The sequence below is a fragment of the Pogona vitticeps genome, chromosome 5 (assembly GCF_051106095.1).
Source record: "Pogona vitticeps strain Pit_001003342236 chromosome 5, PviZW2.1, whole genome shotgun sequence".
Lineage (NCBI taxonomy): Eukaryota > Metazoa > Chordata > Lepidosauria > Squamata > Agamidae > Pogona > Pogona vitticeps.
The window spans coordinates 184,752,125-184,778,900 of NC_135787.1; the positions used below are offsets into that span (position 1 = coordinate 184,752,125).

Sequence of the window (26,776 nt, forward strand, 5' to 3'; positions counted from 1 at the left end):
TTGTTTTAAAAAAAGAACATAGAGAAATCCACTTATTTTCTTTCCAGGCATGGTTGAGGGAAAGACAGGAGTGTATTACACAAGAAGGCCTTAACACAGGTGGTTTTTCCCCCCCTTCATCGTTTACTTAGAAAGTTTAGGAAGTTAATGATTCCCCATATGGACCTCAGAACCATTGGGTTTTAGAAGAAAATGCTACGTCCAATGTTGCATCAAATGATGCCATAGCTGCTGCTGAGTTGGAACTAGAACCCAGGTAGGCTAAAATCTTATTTCCTTTGGGCCATGGTGGAGAATCTCAATAATTACTGAAAATTGTTGCAGAACAATTTGTCTGAAGAAAAAAAAATCTGTGTTTCATGGGACACACGGATATAGATTACTAGCCTGTGTTTTCCTTTCCTATATTAGTTTGATGGGGAAATGAGAAAGAGTAAGCTTATTCTCAAATCTATATTTATTCCCTAATATATCCATACTGGTGAGAGGTGTCCTCTCACACAGAAATCTCTCAGTAGGAGATGTGTAGAATTTGGAAAAATATTTTTAATTGACTATGACTCCAAGATTTGCCCATTTAATCCGTGATAGTTGGTTGACGTGCATAAATAGATTGAAAGGCACTTTTATTTCTACTAATAGTAGAAGGCAAGGGAGATATTTATGAACCAGTCCTCACTCATTGCATCAAGCTATTGGTTTATTTATCATTAAATCTGTATTTTTGACATTCAAAGCCATAAATGGCTGAGTAGCTAAAGCAAACTTCCTTCAGATCAAGATGCTTTGGTTGGGGGATAGTGGGATGTCTAAAATATCTGGAGAACATCAGGTTGAAGAGACTCATTTCTAGGAACATTCCTTGCTATCACAATTGTAGTGGCATGTCTGGAATTGCAGGCACGCATCATGGCAGTCTCCATAGTGAGCTTGCCTCGTGTTAAAGTCCAAACCTGCAGGCAGTTGTGTGGCTTTTCTAGACCTAACGGTTCTTAATTTCATGTTCAAGAGCAAACTATTTCAAATATTTTGCATTACAACATGGGTGACTTGCAGCAATATACTATTTGCAGCTAAGCTCAGAGGGAATGGGGAAACTCAGGGTGTATGTGTGGGAAAATATAATAGTTTCAATGCTCAAGAAGTCTCAGAGCTTCCACCCTGTAAGGGCTGGCTTCACTACACCACTGCTTTCTGTGTGTGCCTTCTGGATCCTTAGGTAATCTTAGGATTCACCTGACCTCTAGGCAACCACACTGAATAATGAAAGGGCCTTTTCAGTGGTGGCTCCTCATTTTTGGAATGTCTTCCCTAAGGAGACTTGGTTGGTGCCTACCCTGCTGTCTTTTCAACATATTGATGGTTTCCCAAGCATTTTCAGTCTTTTAGATCTTTGCTTTTTTAATTTAAATAGCTCAGTGGTTTAGCTATCTGGTTGTAAAGCCGGAGGTTGGGGGTTCGATTCCCCACTGTGCCTCCTTAAGAGGAGCCAGACTCGATGATCCATAGGGTCCTTTCCAGCTCTGCAGTTCTAAGATGGTGATGATGACTATGAGAATTTATTCACTTTTAGATTTGCTCAAATGCTATAGCACCTTGGAATAACTGATTTTCTCTATTTTGGCCTTTATCCCATTCAATTGCTGGCGGGGGGGGGGGGGGAATCCTGCTTGTACAAGTCCGGCACATCTACTTGCTTCTGTGTCAGCCCTTGTTGTTGTGCTTGTTTTCTGTGTTGTCCTTGATGGCTGTCCAGCTGCCCTCTCTGGAGAAGCACCAAGCAGCCAGCATGCTATTTTGGAGTGGGAAGCCAGTCCTGCTGAGAAAAACTCACCTGCTGTTTTTGTGTGACTAACAATTCTGCAAAAAAGATGACAATGAGCAGCTTCCATAGCATAGGGCAGAGGGGAAAATGGAGGTACCAGGAAAGGGAGGCACTGAGTAGGGGTTAGGGATCAGGAGGAGAAGAAGAGAGGAAGGAGGTCCCGGTGGAAGTAGAGGACCTCTCACAGGGGAAGCAGCTTAGAAAAAGGACTTACGCAACGAGGTACTGGAAACCAGCCTTGTGTAAGTTCCAAAATAATTCAACTGCAACAGAACTTGCACAACAGGAGTTGCATAAGTGTAATGACACAATTGGCTTGAGGCCATAAAAACCCCTGGTGCTGTTGCACCAATGCAAGTTCTTTATATACGGCTTGGTAGACTGGGATTGGCTTTTCAAATCAGATGCCTAAATGCTCCAACCAAGCTGGTACAGGGCATCCTGAGATTCCAGAGCTCGGCTCCAAATTAGATGATACATGTTTTGCAGAGGTGCTCCCTCAACTGGTGAAAAGGGTTTGTCTGTCATAGCACATAACTGTCCTCACCTATGGGTATCATGTTTTGTGTGCTCGTCATAAGAAGGTAAGCACAGACTTACTTTGTAGGTCTGACAGGGAGGCCCATATCTCTGAGGAAATCCCATTGCATGAGGGGAAAAATGTCAACCAGAGGGAATAGACATTCCCTTCAATCTTTAATTTAACTCCAGTCTGCCTGGCCTGCAGTGGAGCATTGAGAAGGCACCAGACTATTAACGGCCAGAAAAGCTGTTTCAAGATGTCATCCACCATTGTCTTTAGACACCCAGGGATTGCTTAGTCAGAACACAAGTTGCCATTTTTTTTTCTTGTTATCACAGCAATTAGCATCAGCACAATAAAGGCTCTGCGGTGTTTGTGCAAAATCATGTCTGATGAAATAGTGACACCCTCCCCCCCACACACACACAATAATTAGGAGCAAAATCACAGAGAAGCAAAATGAGGAATGACCTGCAAGTCAGTAATCAAGAACTTTCTTTGTAGGAACGTCATCTGAGATAACGGAATCATGACACTCGCAAACAGTGACCCGGAGAATGTAAATGGATCAGTCACGGAAATGAAACCTGCAAACCAGGCTTTGGAGGATAAAGCTGACAAGAAGCTCCCAGCCAAAACAAAAACGCCACGGTGCAAGGGGATCAAGGTTTAACACATTCGTTTTTATTGCATTTTAAATAAGCATTCTCCATGTTTTCTGCCATATGACAATCCTTCTTTTGTTTAATGTGTACCAGAGTCTCTATCCAATCATGTTTGTTTACAAAAGTATTTTTCAAAATGGTGGCAAAATAGAGACAATTATTACAGAATTTGTTGTTGTTTAGTCGTTAAGTTGTGTCCGACTCTTTGTGACCCTCATGGACCAGAGCACGCCAGGCCCTCCTGTCTTCCACTGCCTCCCGGAGTTGGGTCAAATTCATGTTGGTGGTTTCGATGACACTGTCCAACCATCTCATCCTCTGTCGTTCCCTTCTCCTCTTGCCTTCACACTTTCCCAACATCAGGGTCTTTTCCAGGGACTCTTCTCTTCTCATGAGATGGCCAAAGGATTGGAGCCTCAGCTTCAGGTTCTGTCCTTCCAGTGAGCACTCAGGCTTGATTTCCTTCACTGGTATAGTAAGTAACATTTTCCAGTCATCTTCCAAGTTACTTTTTAGAGACACTATGATGGTTTTAGGCACATTTTGGCAAGTTTTAGATCATTATCTCATCAGTCCTCCCCCTGCCCCACAAAATACATGACGAGTCAAAGAAACGGACATTTCAGAGTATTCTACACAGTCCAAAATATGATGAGGCAGCAACTAGTTGCAGTCAAATTATGTAAGAAGTTATTCAAATGAATAATGACAACGGGCTACTTTCCAAACAGTGTAACATGTAAAAGGATCAGATTACTTTTAAAAAAAAGAGTAGCTTTCCATGCTTTGCGTAGGACCATTTTGTTTTCATACTAATAGCTAGTAAGCTGTTTAAAGAAACTGGGTAATTCTGATAAATAATCATTTGAATACTAAAGTTTTGAGAGGAAGGCAAACATAGAAATCTTCCAACAGCATAGTTTAAGACTAGGACAAAAGTGTCTTTTGGACTGGATGTGGGGGCTTCCCCTGATTATTTTTTAGGGAGAAGGTGCCCCTCTGCCCTAGTGATCAGGCAACTGGAAACCGGAGACACTTCATTCTAGCAGACTAGGCTAGGCTTAACAACTGATCTAGATGCACTTTTAGCTAGTTTCATAGCTAGTCACCCCCAGGAAGTGAAAGAAAGGTACAGCTTCAGTGTTGTAGAGAGCTCTGATATTGAGAAACTGATGTAAAGACTTCATCAAATCAGTGCTGGGCTGAACCACCTGAAAGAAGGCTTTTTCTGCAGCATTTTTCAGTGTCAAGTCGAATAACTAAAACTGAGCCCCTGAAAATCTTATCTCTTGGCTATCTTTGGGGGGTGGGGAGAAGTCTAGCACCATCAATAATGTCCCAAAGTTCAAACCTCTGCTTATTTTGTTTACTTATCTCTTACTGGGTTATACAATTGCTTGCCGTTTTGCTCGGTATGTCCCAAGTCTATTGATTTTGAGACCAGAAAAAATAACTAGAAGTCTGTATTGACACATCTGGATAATGTTTAAGCAATCCCCAGGCACTGTTGCATTAAAGAATTAGCAAGGCTGAGAATCACATTGGTAAAAAGACATTTTGTTGAGCCTAAAATGGAGACCTCTCATGAGAAAGCATAGTGTTTGGCTTCTGCCTAGTAAAATGGAGGAAAATTATTGAGCAACAAAATACACCACAATTCAGTGAGATGTGGACTTCAAAATATCCTGTTCAAAATCACTGAGAAATGATGTTAGCATATAAGCAGCCAGCTCCTCGATTTGAAACATTGTGGTGTGGTCAAGAGAAATTCGGGGTTGGGCTATGCAAATGAAGCAATGATGACAAGAAACATTTGATTGACAGCTTAATTCTCAGTGGGTCCCATCAGTTTTTGTGGGGGTCAGTGTGAGTTGTAAGCAGAAAGATTGCTGAAGGAAGGAAAAATCCAGCCTCCGCCTATGGCTTAGGAAATTATGGTCGAGTCTAATCCTCATTCCAAAATTTGCCTGAATATATACCTCCACTTCCCCCCATATAAGTGTATGACATCCAGTAGTAGTCACTTCTATTCTTGAACATATGGACAAAAAGCTATACCAAAAAGCTATACCAGTACCTGGGACTGGATGGTCCTGGGCAACATGGCCTCCACCCGTTAGTACACAATACTTGACAGGTAAAGATTCCTCTTGACATTTAGTCCAGTCGTGTCCAACTCTAGGGTGCGGTGCTCATCCCTGTCTCCAAGCCATAGAACCAGTGTTTTGTCTGAAGACAGTTTCCGTGGTCACTTGGCCAGCACGACTAGACACGGAACGCCATGACCTTCCCACTATGGTGGTACCTATTTATCTACTTGTATTTGCATGCTTTCGAACTGCTACGTTGGCAGGAGAGTACACAATACAGTCCCCCTCAAATTACTTCCTACAATAGATGGATTTTCACTCCTCCTTCTCCCATCATGATGCAGGATTTATTTTATTTTATTGCTAGCCCATGGTATGGTCTTAGCTGGATGGATAGCTGATTGGTTTAGGTCTCTGGCTGCAGAGCCAGTGGTTGGGTGTTTGATTCCCCACTGTGCCTCCTATCAGTAGAGCCAGCCTGGGTGGCCTTGGGAAAGCTGCACAGTCCCAGGACACCCTCAGAAGAAGGGAATGGCAAACCACTTCTGAATATTCTCTAACTGGAAAACCCTGAAAAAGGTTGTCATAAGTCAGAATTGACAGCACGTGATGGTGATGATTTAAAAACACGAGGCACAGTCATTAAAGATTATAAAAACATTGGCTGGTATTATATAACAAATACAAGTTTTAACCCAAAACCTAAGTATCTGTCAAATATTGGTGCAGCATGCATGCTGTTCCTAATATTGCTGTTTTTTTGTAGCCTTGATAGTGTTATTTCTGAGATCTGCTTATAATACTGTGTGAAATTTCTTGATTTTGTTCCCAAAGCCCCAGTGACTATGGGGACCACTGAAGTGTGTTTCATGTACAAGCGAGATGTTTTGATTGACAGATCTCTGTTTTTTGTTAGTTTTTCCAATTCTTTATTTTAAACTCCGGAATTCCCTGGAATTGCAATGTCAATGATCCAGACCTTTCTTCATTCTATTACTACTATGTCTGGTGTGTTATGTTCAAGATGTCTATCAGTTTGGATCGGGAAATACCGCAAGATCTTGACATCATTTTCTAACACCTTCTCTACCTGATGTTCCCATGGGTTTTTGGAGGCAGCAAGCAAGTTGTTGTTGGTGGTGGTATTTATTTGTCATTGCTGTTACACATGTGTTCTGTTCAATTCATCCGAGTACCACTTCTAAAGCATATATGTGACAAAAATGTCCCAGAAATGTTGAGGCACATCAAGGCAGCTCTCCTCCCCCCTATGATCAACATGACCATTTGGGCACAGTATTATCTGGATACCACTGGTTACGCTGATGACACCTCTACTTCCTGAGGGTGAGGAAGGGCTATCCTGAAGAATGAATATTGTCAAATGCTACAAGGTGTCGATCATCCTGTGTATGAAGTGGTTGGTGCAATCCAGGCTAACGAAGCCAAAATCAGGGTTCCAAAACCAGATAATCACCCATGAGTATCCCATCATAAAATAAACTTTATTATTTTACTAAAATCAGTATGGATACATACTCAAATGGAGGCAACATTTAAAAGACCCTTTGGCATCCATGACCAACTCAAGCCATTGTCTACTTCATAGTCATTACTCAGAAAGGTACGGAGCTACTTCTGAGAAGACTTTGATCTCTCAGACTGTCAGGATGGGCGGCTGCCACTATTCTGAGGGAAATTAGTCCTCACTGATGTAACATTTCTTTCTGTTTCCGTCTTTTGCTAGGGCTTCCTTGCTGCTCTAGCCTTCACCTACTTCAGCAAAGTATTTTCAGGTGCCATCATGAAAAGTTCCATCACGCAGCTGGAAAGGAGGTTCGACATTTCCTCTTCAATAGCTGGCTTCATGGATGGAGGCTTTGAACTGGGTAACTGATTGAGAAAGTACATTTTGAGAAAGTATATTTTGTTTAAGCATTTTATTGACTGATAGTTCTAACTAATATTGGTTGATGCTTTCATTTTTTGGGGAACTTCAACTCCCAGAATTCTTCAAAAAAAAAAACATTCCCCCTGGCAGAATTTTGTGGGTTTTAGCTTCACTGGAGAAGAGCCCTCCTTCAAGGCGAAAAGATGACAATGAAGAAGAACCAACTCTGGTGCTTTGTGGGAGCTGTAGTCTACTTAGCATGCCTCCTAAAGACCTATGACTAGCAGAAGCACCAAAGCAGTTTCCTTTTTTAAAATATTAAGGACGTATAGACTCGAGAAGGCCATGCAGCCTTGGAAATATGCCCTCCTCCATTTGAATAAAATGTAGGTGTCGGTAGAGAGACGCTTGTAGACTGAAACTCTCAGATTTCTGCCTTGGAAATACTTAGAGAACCCTGGGTGTTGGAGAAGGAAGGAAGGAAGGAAGGAAGGAAGGAAGGAATTGCAGCCTTACAAACCACTATACCAGAATACACTCACTGATTGATTGATTGATTGATTGATTGGTTGGTTGGTTGGTTGGTTGGTTGGTTGGTTGGTTGGTTGGTTGGTTGGTTGGTTGGTTGGTTGGTTGGTTGATTCTATTTATACCCCGCCTATCTGGTCATTGCGACCACTCTAGGTGGCATTGTTCATTGATCAATGTCAGAAAGCAATCCAAGTGAGTAAAATCTGGGTCAATAAAATCGAGACACACCTTGGAATGGTTTTATCTCTCAACGAAAAATTTAAAACAAGATCTTTTCCACATATTGTTTACTATGTATAACCCCAAATGGAGCATTATGCATTGTCAGCTGTTTTCCCATGGAAGTTATTCCCAACGGTGATCACAATGAATGAACTTTGCTGGAGTCGTCGTCTATAAAAGAAAGGTTACCTTGTTTAATCTTACAGCAATGACTGCCTTCTTTTCTCAGCTTCAGGCCCATGGCTAATGAAAACAGGCACTAGTTTTGTTTTTAATCACCAACTCTACCCTTGCAGTAATTTGCCAGATTGATTTTTTTTCCAGGGAACTTGCTGGTGATTGCATTTGTGAGTTACTTCGGGGCAAAACTCCACCGGCCCAGGATGATCGCCCTTGGCTGTTTTGTGATGTCTCTTGGGAGCTTTTTATCAGCAATGCCTCACTTCTTCATGGGATAGTAAGTCTGCTTTTACATCTGATTGGTTTGCTATGGATGCTTTTACTGGAAGCGCTTGTTTGAGAGGTGGGCAATATAAATGGGTCTGTAACAAAATGTTGCTGTATGGTTTACTTTTGCCCAGTGTTCAGGATGTTCCATTTTATTCCACATTCTCCATTCCAGTCCATAGTTAATCGGTATTCTGCATTCAGTGAGCATGCTCAGTTGTTTTTCGGCTTTTTTGCAGGGGAGGAAAATTTCTTTCACTGCAAATTGCTCCAAATGCCCCCCCTTTTTGGGTGTGTGCACTTCTGCAAACCTGGTATTCACCAAAGCCCAGATGTTTCTTGTGTCTGATATGGGTTATGTCAGCATAAGGTTATACAACAGGATATCGCCCAACAATTGTGCTATTCTCTCTCCACACCAGCAAATTCTATCACCCTATCCCTGACATCTGAGCGTTCAGCCTGGAGGCAGGTAGTGCATCACAGCCTTTCCCAATTTGAAGAGATCCTTGTCCAGCAGGCCGAGGCAAAGAGGCAGTCATGAAAGCACCAAAATCAGGGAACTGGACAGGGGACAGATTGTATCTGTCTTCAGTGTGGAAGGGATGGTCACTCTCGAATTGGTCTCCTCAGCCACACTAGATGCTGTTCCAAGTCCTCTATTCAGAGCATGTTACCATAATCTCTCGAGACTGAAGGATGTCTAAATTCCTGCATCATAATTACTAGATTTAACCTTTCTTTTCAGTTATAGGTATGATACATCATCACATTCACAGGACAACTCAACTTCCATCATCTCTCCTTGCTTACCAAATCAGACAGTTCCAGGATCAGATAGCGTCTTAGGGACAGGTAAAGCTGTGTTTTCTCAGCGAAAGCTTGTGGTTACCAAGTATAGATCTATATACAGTATAGCTCAGTGGGTTAGGTATCTTGGCTGTGGAGCCAGAGGCTAAGAATTCAATTCCCCATTGTGCATCCCATAAGAGCTAGTGTGTGTGGCTTTGGGCAAGCTGCCAGGACACCCCCAGAAAAAAAAGGAATGTTAAACCACTTATATATGGAAGAAAACTTAGAAAACCCTGAAAAGGGTCACTATAAGTCAGAATTGATTTAGTGGCACATAATTGTTACCTTGGGATGTGGTGGCGCTGCGGGCTAAACCGCAGAAGCCTTTGTGTGCTGCAGGGTCAGAAGACCAAGCAGTCGTAAGATCGAATCCACGCGACAGAGTGAGCGCCCGTTGCTTGTCCCAGCTTCTGCCAACCTAGCAGTTCGAAAGCATGTAAATGCAAGTAGATAAATAGGTACCACCTCGGTGGGAAGGTATACAGCGTTCCGTGTCTAAGTCGCACTGGCCACGTGACAACGGAAACTGTCTTTGGACAAACGCTGGCTCTATGGCTTGGAAACGGGGATGAGCATTGCCCCCTAGAGTCGAACACGACTGACTAAAATGTCAAGGGCAACCTTTACCTTTACCTTAATTGTTATTATACGTGTTATCCTTGATGGGGTGGGTTATCACAAAAAAAGTCACTCTGTATTATATTCTTCCCTTGTCCCCTAGTTTTGTCAGCTACCCAATGCAATGTCATTACATTGCTATACATTTCCCTGGCCCCAATCCATATAATTCTGATTAGAGATGGGCACGAATCACTTCGTGCTGAGACATCTAAAGTTGTCAATGCAGCACCATAGATGCTGTGCTTTCTGTGGTTCACTTCCCCCCCTCCAGCTCCCTCCCTCACCATCCGCTATGCACTGTTCTTTCCTTCCTCTTTGTGTGATCTTCCAGTCTTGGCAAGAGCACAGACTGAAGGCCTCCGCCACCCAGCTACTCAAGGGCTTCAGTGCAGGAATCTCTGCCCCACCTCCTCAGCTGAGTGGCCAGCTGACAGAGGAGTCAGAGGAGAGAAATCTGTTTTCCTGCCAGGACTAGAGGATTGTGTGAAGCAGAAGGAAAAAAACAGTGTGTGCTGGGTGGTGAATGGGGGAGCTGGCCGGGGATGAGATCAGGGAATGACTTTAGATAACTCGGCACAAAATGATTCGCGCCCATCTCTAATTCTGATGTTGTATAAGTGCTGATGTCACAGCCTTGGAGTCAAGCAATGTTTACATGGCAGGGTAAAAAGTAGGAATGTTGACAATATGGCGCTTTGGTTTTCTTGTCAAGAACTTTCCAAAATTTTAAAAAAACAATGAATTTGAAGAAATGCAGAGAAGGAGGATGAGAAGCAGGTAATAAGTATGCTTCTACTAGGAGAGCATCTAGTCATGGGAACTAAACATTCTTTCATGGAGGGCCCATCCAACTATTTGAAAAACTAGGCCATTCCCACTAATGTTGCTGTTTAGTCGTTCAGTCGTGTCCGACTCTTCGTGACCCCGTTCCCACTGATGGTACCAGCTATATTACGAATCTCACTTTGTGAAGCAAAACATACTTTTGCTTTCTGGAACATCATTTCAAGGACAGAGAGGATCCTGGGAATATGAGCACTGACTGTTCCAGCTTTCAAACTTATTAGGGAATTGAACCAGGCTCTATTTGTGCCCCATTTTAAAGAGCTGACATTTGGGATCATTTGTGAAGTTACTGAAATCTGTATTTCATTGCTCATTCTTCTTCCTATAATTGCTTTGCTTACAGACTGTACTAAACACATTAAATCTTATGCATGGATTTTTGTCTTGATGGGAAATCTGCTACGTGGAATAGGGGAAACACCGATAACTCCACTGGGCATATCTTACCTTGATGATTTCTCTAGAGAAGAAGATACTCCTCTTTATATTGGTAATGTCTAAAGTGGAATGATTTGTGCGTTTAATACTGCTTAACAACATCTAAACCTGGCTGGATAGCTGAGTGAGTTAGGTAACTGGCTGCAGAGCCTGAGGTTAGGACTTCAGCTGTCAAAAGTTGGTTTCAATGCTTTCCTATGCGGGAGAAAAAAATTCAGCAAAAATTAACGAAAAGTCAGATCAAAGCCAAATTAAGTTTGCACATGTTTTAGAAGGTGCACTAACGATTCCAAGCATTTAAAACATTTTTGAATATTTTAAGACACTTTTAAAAGTGAAAAAATGGACATCATTAAGCGAAACAGGGGACGTAAAAATGCATTCGCTATGTGAAGCATGGTCCCGAAATCGCTAAGCGAATATCGCCATAGGAAACATCGTTAAATGATGCATAGAATTCTTTTTAAAAACCATCATTAAGCAAAAACATCGCTAAATGAGGCAATCGTTAAGCGAGGCACCACTGTACTTAGAAAACCATGAAAAGGATCACCCATAAGTCAGAATTAACTTGATCGTTATTATAATATGGTTACTGATTGGTTGATTGGTTGATTGATTGTATTTATACCCTGCTTATCTAGTCGAATGACCACTCTAGGCAGCTTCCAACATACATAACACAACATATAAAATATAACAAAATATTTATACATCAATATACAGGTTATTCAAGATGAAAAGGAAAAAAAATACAAGAAGAAAAAAAGGGGGTGTCAGGTATTAACTGGAGGGAAGGCCTGTGTAAACATCCAAGTTTTCAATTGATTTTTTTTAAAATGCCCAGCGAAGGGGCTGCATGAATCTCTGGAGGAAGATTATTCCAGAAGCGAGGAGCTACCGCCGAGACGGCCGGGTTTCTTGTTTTTTCCTTCTGGGCCTCCCTCAGTGTCAGGCTCCTCAGCCTCACCTCCTGACTCGATCGGGTGATATGGGTAGATTTTGGTGGGAGCAGGAGTTCCTCCAGGTATCGAGGCCCTAAACCGTTTAGGGCTTTACACGTGAGCATTATTATTACTAACAACATTTAAAGCACAAAGGCAGGTTTAAAATTTTGTGGACTGTGGTGATAGGTGATCTGCTGAGAACAATCAAAGTAAATAATTTTACTTCTGTCTAGATAAAGTAGGAGGAAGGACATAATGTTCTCAGGACCAAGTCCCTATATTCATCACACTGTGTTTTGCAATGCTGTATTGTAACAATTGTACTGTTGCAGCTTGGTAACACAGAGAATGTTGATCCTGTTGTCTGCACAGTATTCTATTTCCCCAGCATTTGCTATAGGAAAAAAATCTGTCTAATAAATAACTACTTCACTCCCTTTGTTTCCAGAACCCTTTAAAAAACCACCTAAAAGATAGTAAACTTTTCATTACCGGTATTTGCAAAAATTGGGTTACAAAATTTGTCTTCCTTTTCTGGCTCAGTCCTACATCAGCTGAGGCTGAATGTGAGAACATGCAGGGTGCCCAAAAAGAAGTGTTGGTTACAGCACATACCTAAACTCTGAAATTCATTGCCATAGGATGTAGTGCTGGGCACTAACTTGGAGAACTTTTTAAAATATCATGGAGGTTAATGTCACTTGTGGCTAATAGTCGGGATGGCAATCACTTCTAGTTATGGAAGGTGATATGCCTTCCTAGTTCAGTTGATGGGAAAGGAGAGACAGAATTTATTAGTATACCCATATCCTAGTGGACACTGCAAAAGACTGGCCACTGTGTGAACATAATTCACACTTAATTACTTTTACTTAGTCTTTTGTTCTATTTTCCATCTTGATCAATACTAACATTGTCGATTTAATTCATGGTTTTAATTGTTTTATGAATAATTTTATTGTGAACCGCCCTGGGTAGACATAGTCTAGAAGGTATATACATAAGAAAATTATAATTTACCCTAGAAAATATGTTCATCCTGTGGGGACGATGCAAAGTATATCATTCTGTGTGCATTCACACACAAAGGAAATTCATCAGTCCAAATGGCCAAAGTGGCCCTAGACAGAAGCCACCACAAAATAGTGTAGAATAATATATGAGGTCATGTGCCTTGATATGTATTGATATTATTTTTCTTTATATTTGTAGCAATTTTACACACAATAGCAATGATTGGCCCAATGGCTGGTTTTCTTTTGGGATCACTATTAGCCAGAATGTATGTTGACATCGGCTTTGTGGATCTGGGTAAGACACAAGATCATTATAATGTATTGATCATGATATGGTTTGGTTTGGTTTAGATACGTTGTTTCCAATCTTTTTTTTCACTTGCATACCTCTGAGCAACCAATTTTTATACTGTAAACTGTACCCTTCATATTATGGGGATGTGGTGGCGCTGCGGGTTAAACCACAGAAGCCTCTGTGCTGCAGGGTCAGAAGACCAGCAGTTGTAGGATTGAATCCCCGCGACGGAGTGAGCTCCTTTCGCTTGTCCCAACTCCTGCCAATGTAGCGGTTCGAAAGCATGTAAAAATGCAAGTAGATAAATAGGTGCCACCTCAGTAGGAAGGTACCGGCGTTCCGTGTCTAGTCGCGCTGGCCACGTGACCACGGAAACTGTCTTTGGACAAACACTGGCTCTATGGCTTGGAAACGGGGATGAGCACCGCGCCCTAGAGTTGGACACGACTTGACTAAATGTCAAGGGGAACCTTTACCTTTACCTTACCCTTCATATTAGCAAAATGGGCAACAGCACTCAAATGTTTGTAAAGCAGAAGAGAGTGAAAGTTTTGAGGAGCACACCATTGAGCATGCACACTGCAACATATTGTTTCCGGAGGGACTCCTCACCATTCACCAAAATAATAAAGGGAACTGAGGTTTTCTTGAGGATCAATAACAAAGAAAACCTCTTCTGCCACTCATCATAACATCCTATTAATTTCACAAATTTTGAATTGCATCTTGGCTTACACAGTTGGTGTATACAGTATGCCTTTTTCTACCATTATTCTTTCTTTTCTTTTCTTTTCTTTTTTTAGTACCTCTAAATGTCCTGGTTTGTACCCCTGAGGGTACCATACCCCAGGTTGGAAATCACTGGTTTGGATCATAGGATGCTATTTGTTGTGCAAACAACCTTGTTCTTCTTGCATTGGGGTGGGATATTTTAAAATTTTAAGAGTCACATTTTCTGAAGAATCAGCACAGAATTAGACCTACAATGTAAATACTGTATGACATTATCACCTCAAGAATTGGAAGCAAGTTTAATGTATAAGTCTTTTTTCCCACTTTAAAAAACAGGGTCAAAATTTCCCCAACAGCTCTACCACATGTTATTGCTTTTAGATTTTATTTTTGTCGCAATAGTATGATAGATTGTTGTTTTAGGGGTTTTTTTGAGCTGTTTGAGCATGTTCTGAAGATTTTTCTTCCTAACATTTCGCCAGTCTTTGTGGCTGGCATCGTCAGAGGACAGGAGTCAGAACTCTGTCTGTGTTTTGGTGAGTTTGTGGGACAGCCGAGTATTTGTAGCTGTGGGATCAGCTTTTTGTCCTTTTCAGGAGATTAAGTGATTATGGTGATCAGGGTGTTTTTTTGTTATGGGTGTATTGTATACACCCATAACAAAAAACAATAAAACACACCCTGATCACCATAATCACCCAATCTCCTGAAAAGGACAAAAAGCTGATCCCACAGCTACAAATACTCAACTATCCCACACACTACACCAGAACACAGAGAGAGTTCTAATTCCTGACCTCTGAAGATGCCAGCCACAGAGCCTGGTGAAATGTTAGGAAGAAAAACCTTCAGAACATGGCCAAACAGCTTGAAAAACCTGTAACAACCATCAGATCCTGGCCGTGAAAGCCCTCAAGAATACATTTAATATATTAGATGTCTAGAAAGGAGAAATATCCAGTTATAATACAGACTGCAATGCAGCAGAAGTGAGCTAATCTAGTTGTCAGTAGGTTGGCCTCCTAATTATGCAAGCTACACATTACCTTCCCTTCTCAAACTGGGTATTCAGTGTACTGACCTCAGAAGGATGGAATGCTCAGTTCCGTTTTGAACTGGCTGCCTGGAATTGAACCTGGGTTGTGAGCAGAGTTCGCGCTGCAGTACTGCATTTTAACCACTGCACCACAAGGCACTGTGCCATGAGGAAATTTCCCCCAGGAGCCCAAGAGGCGGCAAAGAAGCCTGCAGTTAGCCCATGGGCTACACTTACTGACCCCTGGTCAAAGTTAAATGAATGTCAACATAGCTAACATCAGATTAACCAGGAAATTCAAGGAGGACCCTGTCTCTTTCTTCCTCTCTTAGCTCATTCCTCTTCATGGCAACTGAAGTCACATTTTCTCATCTCCACCATCTTGTTCTCATAAAGAACTCCTTTCTTTCTTGTGGCCTGCAGTTCCTTCTTTAGACACATCCTCTTCCACTTTGCCCCCCGATCTCTGAATTGAAGACCTTTCATTCCCCCTTTTACTTTCCCACCCGTCTTATTTTAATCCCTCTATTGCCTTCCCTGTCCTGCTTCCCACATTGTTATTATCGAAATGCAAGTATGTTTGATTCTGCAGCTCAACCAACTCGATTCTGGGCCTCTCTTACTGTAGATACAATCACAATAACGCCAACTGATTCCCGCTGGGTTGGTGCCTGGTGGCTGGGCTTTTTAGCCGGTGGTGCCATCAACCTGCTTTGTGGAATCCCTTTCTTGTTCCTGCCTAAAAGTCTGGACAAAGAAGGAGAAAGTGCCTCTGCCAAGAAAAAACTGGCTGCAGGAAAAATGAATGACAGCGGTCACGAAAGCCGTATATCCAAGCCTGAAATTCCGCACAAACATGGGAAGCCAAGCCTGAAAGGTAAGAATGTTGAGGATGACCTTGCCTTCACTCTTGCTCCCATGGCTACTAAATGGCAGTCCAAAAGACCCAGAGAAGGCAAGGTGTAATCCAAAATTAGGATCTAACTAAGCAGACAAATTGAAGTGGGCAGGATCAGGCTATGTAGGGTCACTTAAGGGCAGTTAAGATCAGATGGAAGTGTGTGGTGCTGTCCTTGCATTCACATGCAAGAACCAGGTGGGTTTTAAGGTGAGGGAACCATTCTGCTCCTCAAGAAACCTTGTTTAGCATGATCAAGGTCTTCTTTCGCTTCAAAAGTGAAATATTTCTCAAAATCATTAAGTCTGTCCCTTAGGAGCAGTTGCCTCAGGGCTCTCATTGTTCCTAACATATCAGTAATGCTTTGAAATGGGTTTTTTTTAAAGTGCTTCCTATTTAACACTCTTGGCAAAAGGGTAAGTTTTCCCTTTTAATCTTCTTTTTAAGAAGAAAGGTGTGGCAAAATTATTTTGAATTTATTTTATTTATTTATTTGATTTATATCCCACCCATCTGGTCTATACGACCACTCTAGGCGAATAAATGAACAAACAAACAATGCTTGGACAGCACTTTAAAAAGAAACCTATCGCTGATACCTTAGCAGCAATTTAAAAGAAATGCAAAATTTCTCCCCTGTCCTCCAGAGAAGAGCCCAGAGGAAGTATCTTCTCCAAAGGGACAGACAGGTAACACTTTGGTTTGATCCCAACCATCATACTTACTGGAAACAAACCAAAACAGAGCAATCCTATCCCCCATGTAAAAACAGTAGCCCCTGAGAGAGACCCATAAAAGTGTGTGTAGGAGTACTCTAGGGATGGGCTGGTTAACTCTGTCATTTATCAATGGCAAAAGAAGCAAACCAGTTCATCTCCAGAGCAAGACATAAGCCTGTGTAGTCATCCCTTAAGGAAAGGCTGAATTCAACAGCAACAAACAAGGATCAAAGGAGGTTGAAGACATTTCAAAGGTAGTTGAGATGCATGACAGCAGTTGAGGATGGGGAGGGGACAGAAGTAGGAGAGTAGCAGGCAGTGTTGAGAGAAAATTAAGTAAGAAGAGAACCCTAGTGGTTCATGAGATCTGGCACCCTGCACATGACTGTGGGAAGTCCCAGTTTCACACACACACACAACATGTGCATAGTGGGGCTTAGAAAGTTACTCTTTTTTGAGGAGTGGGGATACAACTCGTAGGATTCCCCTCCCCCCATCAACCAACTTCTCTTTCTTCCAGGATTCTTTAAATCCCTGAAGAGACTTTTGGGAAACAAATGTTATTTTTTATTCCTGTGTATATCACTGCTGCAGTTCAGCAGCTTCATCGGTTACTTGACATATAACCCGAAATACATGGAGCAGCAATATGGCCAGGCGGCATCCAAAGCTAATTTTGTAACAGGTGAGTCTGCCTCTCGTCTTAGATGCGCCTGTTTTTCTGTCCATCCTGTGAAACCACGTTGCTTCCTGAGACAAAGCAGCCAACGGCCGCCTTCCCACTCACTCAAATCACAGGGCATAATATTCAAAGGAGAACAAATTCATGAGAAGACAAAGGATCATTGGAAAACATAACGATGCTCGGAAAATATAAAGGCAGCAGGAAAAGGGGAAGACCAAATATGACATGGATTGGTTTAATAAAAGCAAATCCAGCCTCGAATTTGCAAGAACAGATCAGAGCTGTTGATGATAGGACATTTGGGCAATCATGGAGAGGCAGTGTGAGCAGAGGCTCCACCACCACTGAGCCTGCTCCCCTTCCACTTCCCAAGGAGATCTGGGGGGGGGGCGGCAATGCTTACCTTGCCCCAGGTGCTGGCAACCCACACTATGCCACTGAGCAACACTCTCCAGATGTTGTTGGAGTACGGTTCCAAAATCATTTACTTTGGACCATGCTGGCTGGGGTCTGGGGGAGGTGAAGCCTAACTACATCTGGATAACCAAAATTCAGAACTGCAGCTATATAGCTGCGTATCTGCCCTTTCCATTCATCCAGTATACAACTTTGTTTCCATTTTTGTTCAAACATACTTTGTTTGCGGCTTATCCTCTCCCTAATCAGCTGTAATGGCAGAGAACATGACTTTCTGTTCTGTTATTTTTCATTTCAGCTGTCGCCGTTTTACCAGCCGTCTGCCTTGGCATCTTTTCAGGGGGGCTCATCATGAAAAAATACAAATTGGGCATGGTGGCGGCCACAAAAATGGCATTCACCTTCTCGTTTCTGGCATTCTGCGTTTCGCTTTTCTATCTGACCGTGGGCTGTGACAACCGCTCCGTGGCTGGGTTAACAGTCTCCTATGATGGGTATGTAATATTTAAGCCTGGACATGTGTAGCAGAGATAAGACAAGGAGGGGTGTCTACGCATGCTTTTTTCTCCTACTTTTGCCAACCCTAGATGCAAAAAATAATAAAAATACATTTTTTAAAAAAAAAAATCTCAGGGAATTTGTGCTGGACTGGCATTGACGTGTGGATTCAGCCTTCGAAACTTGGAATGGATCCCTGAGCCCAATTCCATCACCCTCACATTTATTTTAAGACAATAAGAAAGTTTGTATGTATAAAGGAATACACTTGGGATAGGAAGTTCTAATTCTAGTTCACTGGCCTGCCCACACTGGAAAATTTGGTGCACTCTGCACTTAAAAAGTTCTTATTTTAAGTGCAATCTATTTTAACTCTCATTTGAGCGATCCTTCTTGTTCACACTGGTGATCGTGCTATGGGCCCTTCCCCCCCTCCATGCTACAAAGCAAGGTTTCCTGGTTTACATGTGAGTAGATTGACCTGGTTTATTTACAAGGAGAGATGGGCACGAACTGGTTTGTCCCAGTTCATCCCAGTTCGTCCCAGTTCATAAAGGCGGCAGTGCAAGTGGTGCTGTTCTCCTCCCCACCTCCGCTGGCTCAGTCAGCCGCTCCTCAGGGCCAGCGTGCTAATTTCCTGCATCTCCTCAACTGATCTTCCAGTCTTGGCAGCAGCTCAGGTGTCTCTGCCCCGCCCTCTTGGCTGATCTCCCAATCAGAGAAAAGGGTGGGGCAGAGAACTCTGTGCTCTTGCTCCTGACTGGGAGATTAGCCGAGGAGGTGGGAAAAGCAAGCAAGCAGAACCTGGTGAGGGGCTGTTTGAGGCCCTGCCTTTTCTCTCAGACATCATTCGTGGGGCTGAGGTGGCTTCCCCTTGTCTGTTTATTGGTTTAAAACATATTGAAATGGCAATGCATCAACCTGGCATGGTTTTACAATTTCACTGTGTTGGTTAGGGAAATATTAAAAATAAAAGAAGATGAAAATAGAAGATGAGGTTTTTTTCCCACCCTCCTTTTTAATGCCACAACCCACTCAATACATTACAGGGTTGTCTCCTCAGTTAATGCTCCCCCTCCCCAGTGTCGTTTTGGTGAAAGTACCCAACCGCGAAGGCTTAAGAAAGAGCTATTTTGCATCTCATTGAATCGCACCCTACTCCTGTGCCAGAAAAGTGTGTTAACAGCTTTTAAAGTGGAAGGAGGGATCATTCTAAGTACAAACAAGAGTGGATAAGGTCTTTTTTTTTCATGCCAAACAGTGCCCTCAAGGGATCCATATACCACAATAACTATACGCCAGGTTGGCCGTTTCCATGCTCCTATTTGATTTTCGTCATCATCTGTCTTCATGTTTTGTTTTCCAGTTTTAAGTTTGCCAGATTTTATTGATTTGCAAGGGGCTTCACACCAAGACATAGGGATGACGTATGAACAGTGTAACTACATATATATTTGCATCTGTTCTAGAATGAACTGAGAGCGCATCTCTGTGCTTCTTTTTAAAGGCAGCCAATTGCTCGGGACACTGCGCTTTTATCTGCAGAGTGCAACTCTCAATGCAGCTGTGCTGCGAATCAGTGGGATCCTGTCTGCGGGGACAATGGACTCACATACATGTCGGCATGTTTTGCAGGGTGCAAAGATGCCACAGGGTCGAGGAAAGAGACAGTAAGATGTATTTGTTTATTTCACTCCTCTTTTATCTGTGCACCTGTTGCAGAGTGAGGATCAAGTGATTAAGAAGAGCGGCACCAGACTTTTTTTTCTTTTGAATAGGTTGTCATAAGAAAATCAGTGTTGCCTTGGATAGCATTGCATACACCTGGGAGTCAGGAAATTTTAGGGGTCGGATCATACTTCCACACTCTTAGGGAGCAGGCTGGGTAGGTGGGGCTCATCAGTCTTGGGAGACAGCCCTTCTAGGAGAAGAAAAACTCCGATTTCAAACTTCCACTGCCTTGTGGCTATATCCACTGATGGAAAAGGCTTCAGGAGTTAACCTCAAGGCAAAATCTGGAGTCGGAGTCCCCGAGGCAGTTTGTGTCATTCTGCCAACTCCTGCAACATCGCTGGAACCAGTTGTATTGGCTCTTGCCTTTCCATTGGACTATATCAGCGATGTGGAGAGGGGGGATTTGCTGCTTGGGTAACAGCCTGTCCTCCATATTATTTTACCCAGGCTTCGTGCTCTAGAGAGGACACTCCAGCTTCGCATACAGCGTCGAAACAACACGGAAAGGGATTGCCACTCTCAAATTGGCCTTCTCAGCCACACTAAATGCTATTCCAAGTTTCTTATCTTCAATTCTGAAATTGTCCCCTGCTTCTCGCTCCTAATTTTTGAAATTTGTGTACTTTTACTTTTCCTATTTTGCTTGTGTTGTTGTAATTTGTAAATGCCATTAAAGGTTTCAGAACACATACAGAGCACTTTACCATAATCTATCGAGACTGAAGGATGCCTAACAAACTTGGACGGCCTATTTCTGTCCAACACATGATCAGAGGACAACTTTCCCTTTCTGTTGTCATTTTCTTGATAGAATGATTAATATGCCTACGAAGAAGAGGTTCCTGCTCATCTGTAGGCTCCCCATGTGAGCAAGAACCCCAGAAAACTGAGGTTCTCACTTTCATGGAGAGCCTTCATAGGAGGAAGGACCTCTCTTCCATAGATACATTGTCCTCTACATGGAATAAGAAATGATGGAGAGGGGAAGGACCAAACATTTCTCTGCTTGCAGGTTGGAGAGAACCAGCAAGTAGCATCTGAACAGGCTTGGTGATGTAGTGGTCAAGTTGGTGGACAGGGACACATCAAGTCCAGGAATTGCAGTTCCTTCCCCCAAACCATCCAATCCGTTGACCAGGTCTTGTTGGGCAATCTGGACAGCAGTACTTCCCCACCTCTGCTTTAGACCAAAGAGAGAGAGAGAGAGAGAGAGAGAGAGAGAATGAGAGAGGAGTGGGGGAAGGAGGAAGGGATTTGATATCTATGCCATCATCTATGTTTTTCCCCCTAGGTTTTTCATAATTGTAGCTGCATCGCAAAGGCCAATTCCGTGGTGAGAAATCACTCCTCAGCAATTTTGGGAGAATGTCCAAGGAATGAGGACTGCTCAAGAAATTTTATTTATTTCACAGTGATAAAAACAGCAAGTTCCTTGTTGTATGCTTTGGGAGGGACACCATACTTCATGTTGACGATTAGGTAAGCAACAGATGAGTTCTGCAAGAAAATGTTGCATATTCAAAATTTGACACAGCTATTTCCCTCCAAAATGGGCATCTCCTAACACTAGTTTTCTGTCTTCCCTCTCCTCCCTGCCTGGAGATATGCAACATGCTCTTAGTGAACTGCTTAAGTTATACTCTTACCCTTTGTACCAGCATTGGGACCATGTCCGTGGACTGGAGAAGATTTGGATCTGAAGTTCTTCTTTCATTTTCTGCCTATTCTCCACCTCTTTTTTTGCATTTTTGGCTGGCAGGTGGTAGCCAGGAGAATACTAATGCCTCAATATTACTCCATTGGAAGACCTGTAGGATCAGCTGGCAGGAAATTCCTGCAGGATGGCATTTCTGTTAACAGAAGGGACTTGGGCTTGATCCTAACTTCCTACAACCAGTGCATCTCTGTCCTTCCACTGTGTACAACCAACTTTTTGATAAGAGCTGGTGTTAACAATGCACTTGTCATTTGTCTTTTCCCCATCATTTGGTCATGTCTGTTATTAAGATGGGGAACACAGGAAAAACAATCTTATTATGCAAAACCCCTCAATTGATTGGGATTTTTGCCAGATTCCATGGGTTCCCCCATGTGTCTTTTGGGTGAGGTTCTAACCTGATCCTTGTCAAGGTCTATGATGATGTTTGGGTTTTCCCAGTCTTCCATCAAAGAATCTGTCAAAGTACAGATTGCATAGCCAAATAATAACAGGACAATGATAACAGGATGTGTATGCAATCAACATTTTGACTGATAGTTCATTGTCATTTTTAAAGCCTGTTAGCCATGTACTTGTCTTTCTTTTTTCCACATCTCATTTGGTTCCCAACCTTCCAACATGTACCATGCGCGTCTAAGCCTTCTTAAATGCCATGGGTTTCTACAAATGGATTGTGATCACCTAAAGCTCATGCTGAAGTGGATCTATTCATTTTTATGGTGCTACAGCTATCTTTCACTCCTAACTCATGATGCCAGAATGGAACCTTTTGCTTGGAAAGCATGCTCTCAACCATTGAGCTATGCCCAATGTAGGACCTTCTGGAGTTGCTGATGCAATTAAAGTAGTTGCCAGAAGTCAAACATATGATTCCCTCCTTTGCAACCAAGTGTCTTAGGGCTATCAGAGACAATAGCAAGGTTCTAAATGGTATAGAAGCCTCTTCACATGGTTAACATTTTGTCTTTCAGATGTGTACAACCAGAATTGAAGTCGCTTGCAGTAGGTTTCCATATGCTTATTATGAGAGCATTGGGTAAGAAATGGCGTGCTGATTGTCTTGGTCTTCACCAGTCATTTCGTTTCAAGTGCTGTGCCTATATTTATTTACCACAACACTGTTGAAAGGGTAGTTGAATGAGCATGAAGCAAACAGGGTGGATGAATTCAGAAGACTTGTCCTGCTAGATGAGAATGAAGTTCATAAGTAGGGTTTGAAGGCAAGGTTCTTCCAAGCATCTGGGTTGGGTAACAATACCATTGATCCATGTGGATACAAGACGTATCAAGCCTACCTCTTGTATGGAAGATTTTTTGTATAGCTGTGCCCGAAGAACCAGGCGAAGTTCTTCACCCTATCTGAGCGAAGAGAAAGGAGTGTGTGGGGGCAGGGTTGCGGGGAGAATTCTGTCAAAGTTCATGAGGGGAAGGAGAAATTCTCCAACCATTTTACACAAAGACAGAGCCCACCATCAGCAGTCCTTGTGGCATCCTTTTGCTCCTCCCCTAAGGATGTTGATTTTTTTAAAAAAACATTGCTGCTCTAAGAGATGTGGTGCTGCTGCGGGTTAAACCACAGAAGCCTCTGTGCTGCAGGGTCAGAAGCCCAGCAGTTGTAAGATCGAATCCAGGCAATGGAGTGAGCTCCTGTCGCTTGTCCCAGCTCCTGCCGACCTAGCAGTTCAAAAGCATGTAAAAATGCGAGTCAATAAATAGGTACCACCTCGGTGGGAAGGTAATGCCATTCTGTGTCTAGTCGAGCTGGCCACATGACCACGGAAACTGTCTTTGGACAAATGCTGGCTCTACGGCTTGGAAACGGGAATGGGCACCGTCCCCTAGAGTCGGACACGACTGGACTAAATGTCAAGGGGAGCGTTTACCTTTATCTATGGCAACAAAAGCAAAAGACTTGCCAGCCGGGTACCAATTTACTACTTCCACAGGACCCTCTACCTACTGCCTAGTGGGAAGATTGGAAATGGTACTGCAAAATGGACTTCTCTTTTTAGAGGAATAAGGACAAGAACACTTCAAAATCTTTCACAGGAAAAAGAAGATGCTGGCATAGCACTGGGTTCATTTTCGTCTCTACTGCACTGTTTACAGCTCCTTCCCTCCAGGCCCTGCAGCAGACATGAAGGAGGGCAGTACTTTATGCTGGTCAGGGAAAAAGATCGTATTCGTTGTTTGTCCTCCAGTTCCTCAACTATGAGACAGGTTCCCAATTTTTGTGTCCTATTCTAAAGGCCTTTTAGGGACTTCTCCTGAGCTTACTAGCTGACTGGATAGATCAGTGAGTTAGGCATCTGGCTATGGAGCCAAAGGTTGGGAGGTCGATTCCCCACAGTGCCTCCAGGGAGAAGAGCCAGCCTGGGTTGCCTTGGGCAAGCTGCACAGCCCCAGGACGCCCCCAGAAGAAGAAGGGAAGGGTCAACCACTTCTGAGTATTCTCTCCCTGGGAAAACCCTGGAAAAAAGTCGCCATAAGTCAGAATTGACTTGACGACACATGATGATGATGATGATTTGCCAAGATTGCATTGAGTGCTGCATTTATTTATCCTTTCCTTGCTGTTACACACATATCCATGGGCTGTGTACGGATGAGTAGGAAAGCAAGTGCAATGGCTTGACTGTATAGATAAGACTCGGTCACAAAAGCCATTCCCAGGGATTGCCTAACTTTAGAGATGTTCAGCTTGAGCAAATTTCAGCATGGCTGGGGAGAGTGTCTGAGTGCTGTTGTGGAACAAAAACAACTTTTCTAAGCTCTCACACATCTTGCTTCTACTATAAAGGTAAAGGTAAAAGTTCCCCTTGACATTTAGTCCAGTCGTTGTCCGACTCTAGGGCGTGGTGCTCTTCCCCGTCTCCAAGCCGTAGAGCCAGCATTTGTCCACAGGCAGCTTCCGTGATCAAGTGGCCAGCGCGACTAGACACAGAACACCGTTACCTTCCCACCATGGGGGTACCTATTTATCTACTGGCCTTTTTACATGCTTTCGAACAGCTGGGTTGACAGGAGCTGGGACAAGTGATGGGAGTTCACTCCGTCGTGTGGATTCGATCTTACGACGGCTGGCCTTCTAACCTTGCAGCACAGAGGCTTCTGTGGTTTAACCTGCAGTGCCACCATGTCCCACAATGCTTCTGCTATAATCCCACCCAATAAGAAATGTCTCTCCAGATGATATGTGTATCAAGTTACATGTGACGTACGGCAATCCTAATAGGATTTTATAGGTTCATGAGATATTTAAGGTCCCACACCCACATGAGTTTCCATGGCTGAATGGGAATTCTAATGCAGTCCCGTCACTCTATCCACTAAACTGCATTGGCTTTCCTGATGTTATAGATTTCTTTTTTGGTGTCTTACAGCTGGAATCCCTGCTCCAGTTTATTTTGGAGCAGTAATAGACCGAACGTGTTTGAAATGGGCAAGCCCTGGCTGTGGTCGACAAGGGGCTTGCAGGATATACGATTCTATATTGTACAGGTAAGCAATGTTGAGATCCCAATGACTGTCTTCTACACGGTAGTTTCCTGATGGATTGTTCTTAAGCAGCATGGTCTCCAGCCTGCCTCTTCACAGCAATCTTCATCCAATTATATTACTCTACAAGAGATGCTCAAATCATGCAAAAATAGACAAAGGTGCCCCCCAGATGTTCTTAAACTGCCACTCCGATAATCTTGTACCTCTGGAAAGCTACATATTTTCTAGCCTTGGTCTACCATCATAAAACAGGATAACACCAGGAACAGCTGTCTTTAGAAGGACAGCAGATTACAGATTCTTCATTTTTTCTTTAGTTATTTGAAATAAAACTATTTGGACCAAATCCTGTTGTCCAACCGGATGCATGCAACTTGCTATTGCAGAGCGTAGTTGTCCTAGCACCAAGGCAGAAGTGCTATCCCCGAAGCACTTCTGCCAGCACATTGCACAATCAGTCATGCTGGGGATACACAACCAATTACGCAATTGCATGACACAGTTCTTTGTTGCCAGAAGTAACACCCACTGCTTTAACAATTAAGAGGTTTTACCTGACATTCAGCCAAAATCTGGTTTTGTGTAACTTGAATCCATTATTATTTGTTCCACACTCTGGGATGATCAACAACAGGTCCTTGCCCCTCCTCTGTATGACAGCCTTTCAAGTACAGTGGTGCCTCGCATTATGACGTTAATTCGTTCCGGCGAAATCGCTGTAGAACGAAAACATCGTAATGCTAAAATAAAAAGCCCATTGAAACGCATTGAAACCCCTTCAATGCATTCCAATGGGCTGGAAACTCACCGTCCAGCAAAGATCCTCCATAGGGCGGCCATTTTTGGTGGCTGTCTTGCGAGGAATCCGTCCCAGAAAACAGCGGGGAGCCATTTTATTTACCTGGTGGCCATTTTGAAACCGCCGATCAGCTGTAGAAAAATTGTCATTTTGGGAAGAATCGGTTCCCAAAGCAGGGAACCGATCATCCGCAAAGCGAAACAAGTCCATTTAGATCATTGTTTTGCGATTGCAAAAACGTCATCGTAATGCGGTTTCGTCATAATGCGGGGCAATCGTAATGCGAGGCACCACTGTATTTGGAAAGTGTTATCCTATCACCCCTCAGTCTTCTTTTCTCAAGGTTAAAGATTCTTCCCAACCAGAGAAGGATGAGTGAAATGTATGGGCCATGTGAATATAAGATCCGTTGATAGAAAAAGACTACCCTGTTTGGAACTAACATTGTTTTAACCCCTGAGTAATCTTTCTGTCTATGTTTATATATGCACGTATGTATATTTGTGATTTCTTCCCCATACAGATATTTTTACTTTGGTCTGGCATTTGCCTTAAGAGCGCCATCCTATATTTTCTGCATAGTGTTTTTCATCCTCATAAAGAAAAGATATGAAGGAAAAGAGGCCCAGTCTGCAGAAAATGAGAAGAAAGAAGAGGTCCTTTTGAACGAAGAAGTTAAGCCAAATGGCCCTGAACTTACTGCAGGCCTGAATTCAGATGCAGACAAGGACACTTATATCTAGGACACTTAACATTTAGGCCACCAGGCACAATTCATGAGAGCACCTTGGACATATCAAAAATTAAATTGACAACAAAGAAGTATAT

At 42.8% G+C, this 26,776-nt stretch overlaps 1 protein-coding gene across 3 annotated transcripts; it reads left to right on the top strand.

Moving 5' to 3' along the window:
• On the top strand, positions 1 to 26,773 carry LOC110088800 (solute carrier organic anion transporter family member 1B3). 3 transcript variants are annotated; one of them, XM_020811332.3, is made up of 15 exons: positions 1 to 256; positions 2,853 to 3,015; positions 6,851 to 6,992; positions 8,072 to 8,204; positions 8,943 to 9,049; positions 10,857 to 11,003; positions 13,111 to 13,209; positions 15,606 to 15,854; positions 17,115 to 17,279; positions 17,995 to 18,190; positions 19,702 to 19,864; positions 21,220 to 21,407; positions 22,620 to 22,684; positions 25,032 to 25,149; positions 26,472 to 26,773. In XM_020811332.3, exons 2-15 carry the CDS (start codon positions 2,878 to 2,880, stop codon positions 26,689 to 26,691), a joined length of 2,130 nt encoding a protein of 709 aa, XP_020666991.3. In that variant the 5' UTR covers positions 1 to 256; positions 2,853 to 2,877; the 3' UTR covers positions 26,692 to 26,773. The 3 variants fall into 3 exon arrangements, with proteins under 3 accessions (XP_020666991.3, XP_072855838.2, XP_072855841.2); XM_072999737.2 differs by lacking the exon at positions 1 to 256 and adding an exon at positions 2,304 to 2,409; XM_072999740.2 differs by lacking the exons at positions 1 to 256; positions 6,851 to 6,992 and having other exon boundaries at positions 2,877 to 3,015.
• The last annotated feature ends 3 nt before the right edge of the window (positions 26,774 to 26,776 follow it).

Coding starts and splice junctions, on each gene's coding strand:
- LOC110088800 (XM_020811332.3), top strand. CDS start 2,878: ATGACACTCGCAAACAGTGACCCGGAGAATGTAAATGGATCAGTCACG. Junction 3,016..6,850: donor CACGGTGCAAGGGGATCAAG/GTTTAACACATT, acceptor GTCTTTTGCTAG/GGCTTCCTTGCTGCTCTAGC. Junction 6,993..8,071: donor GGATGGAGGCTTTGAACTGG/GTAACTGATTGA, acceptor TTTTTTTTCCAG/GGAACTTGCTGGTGATTGCA.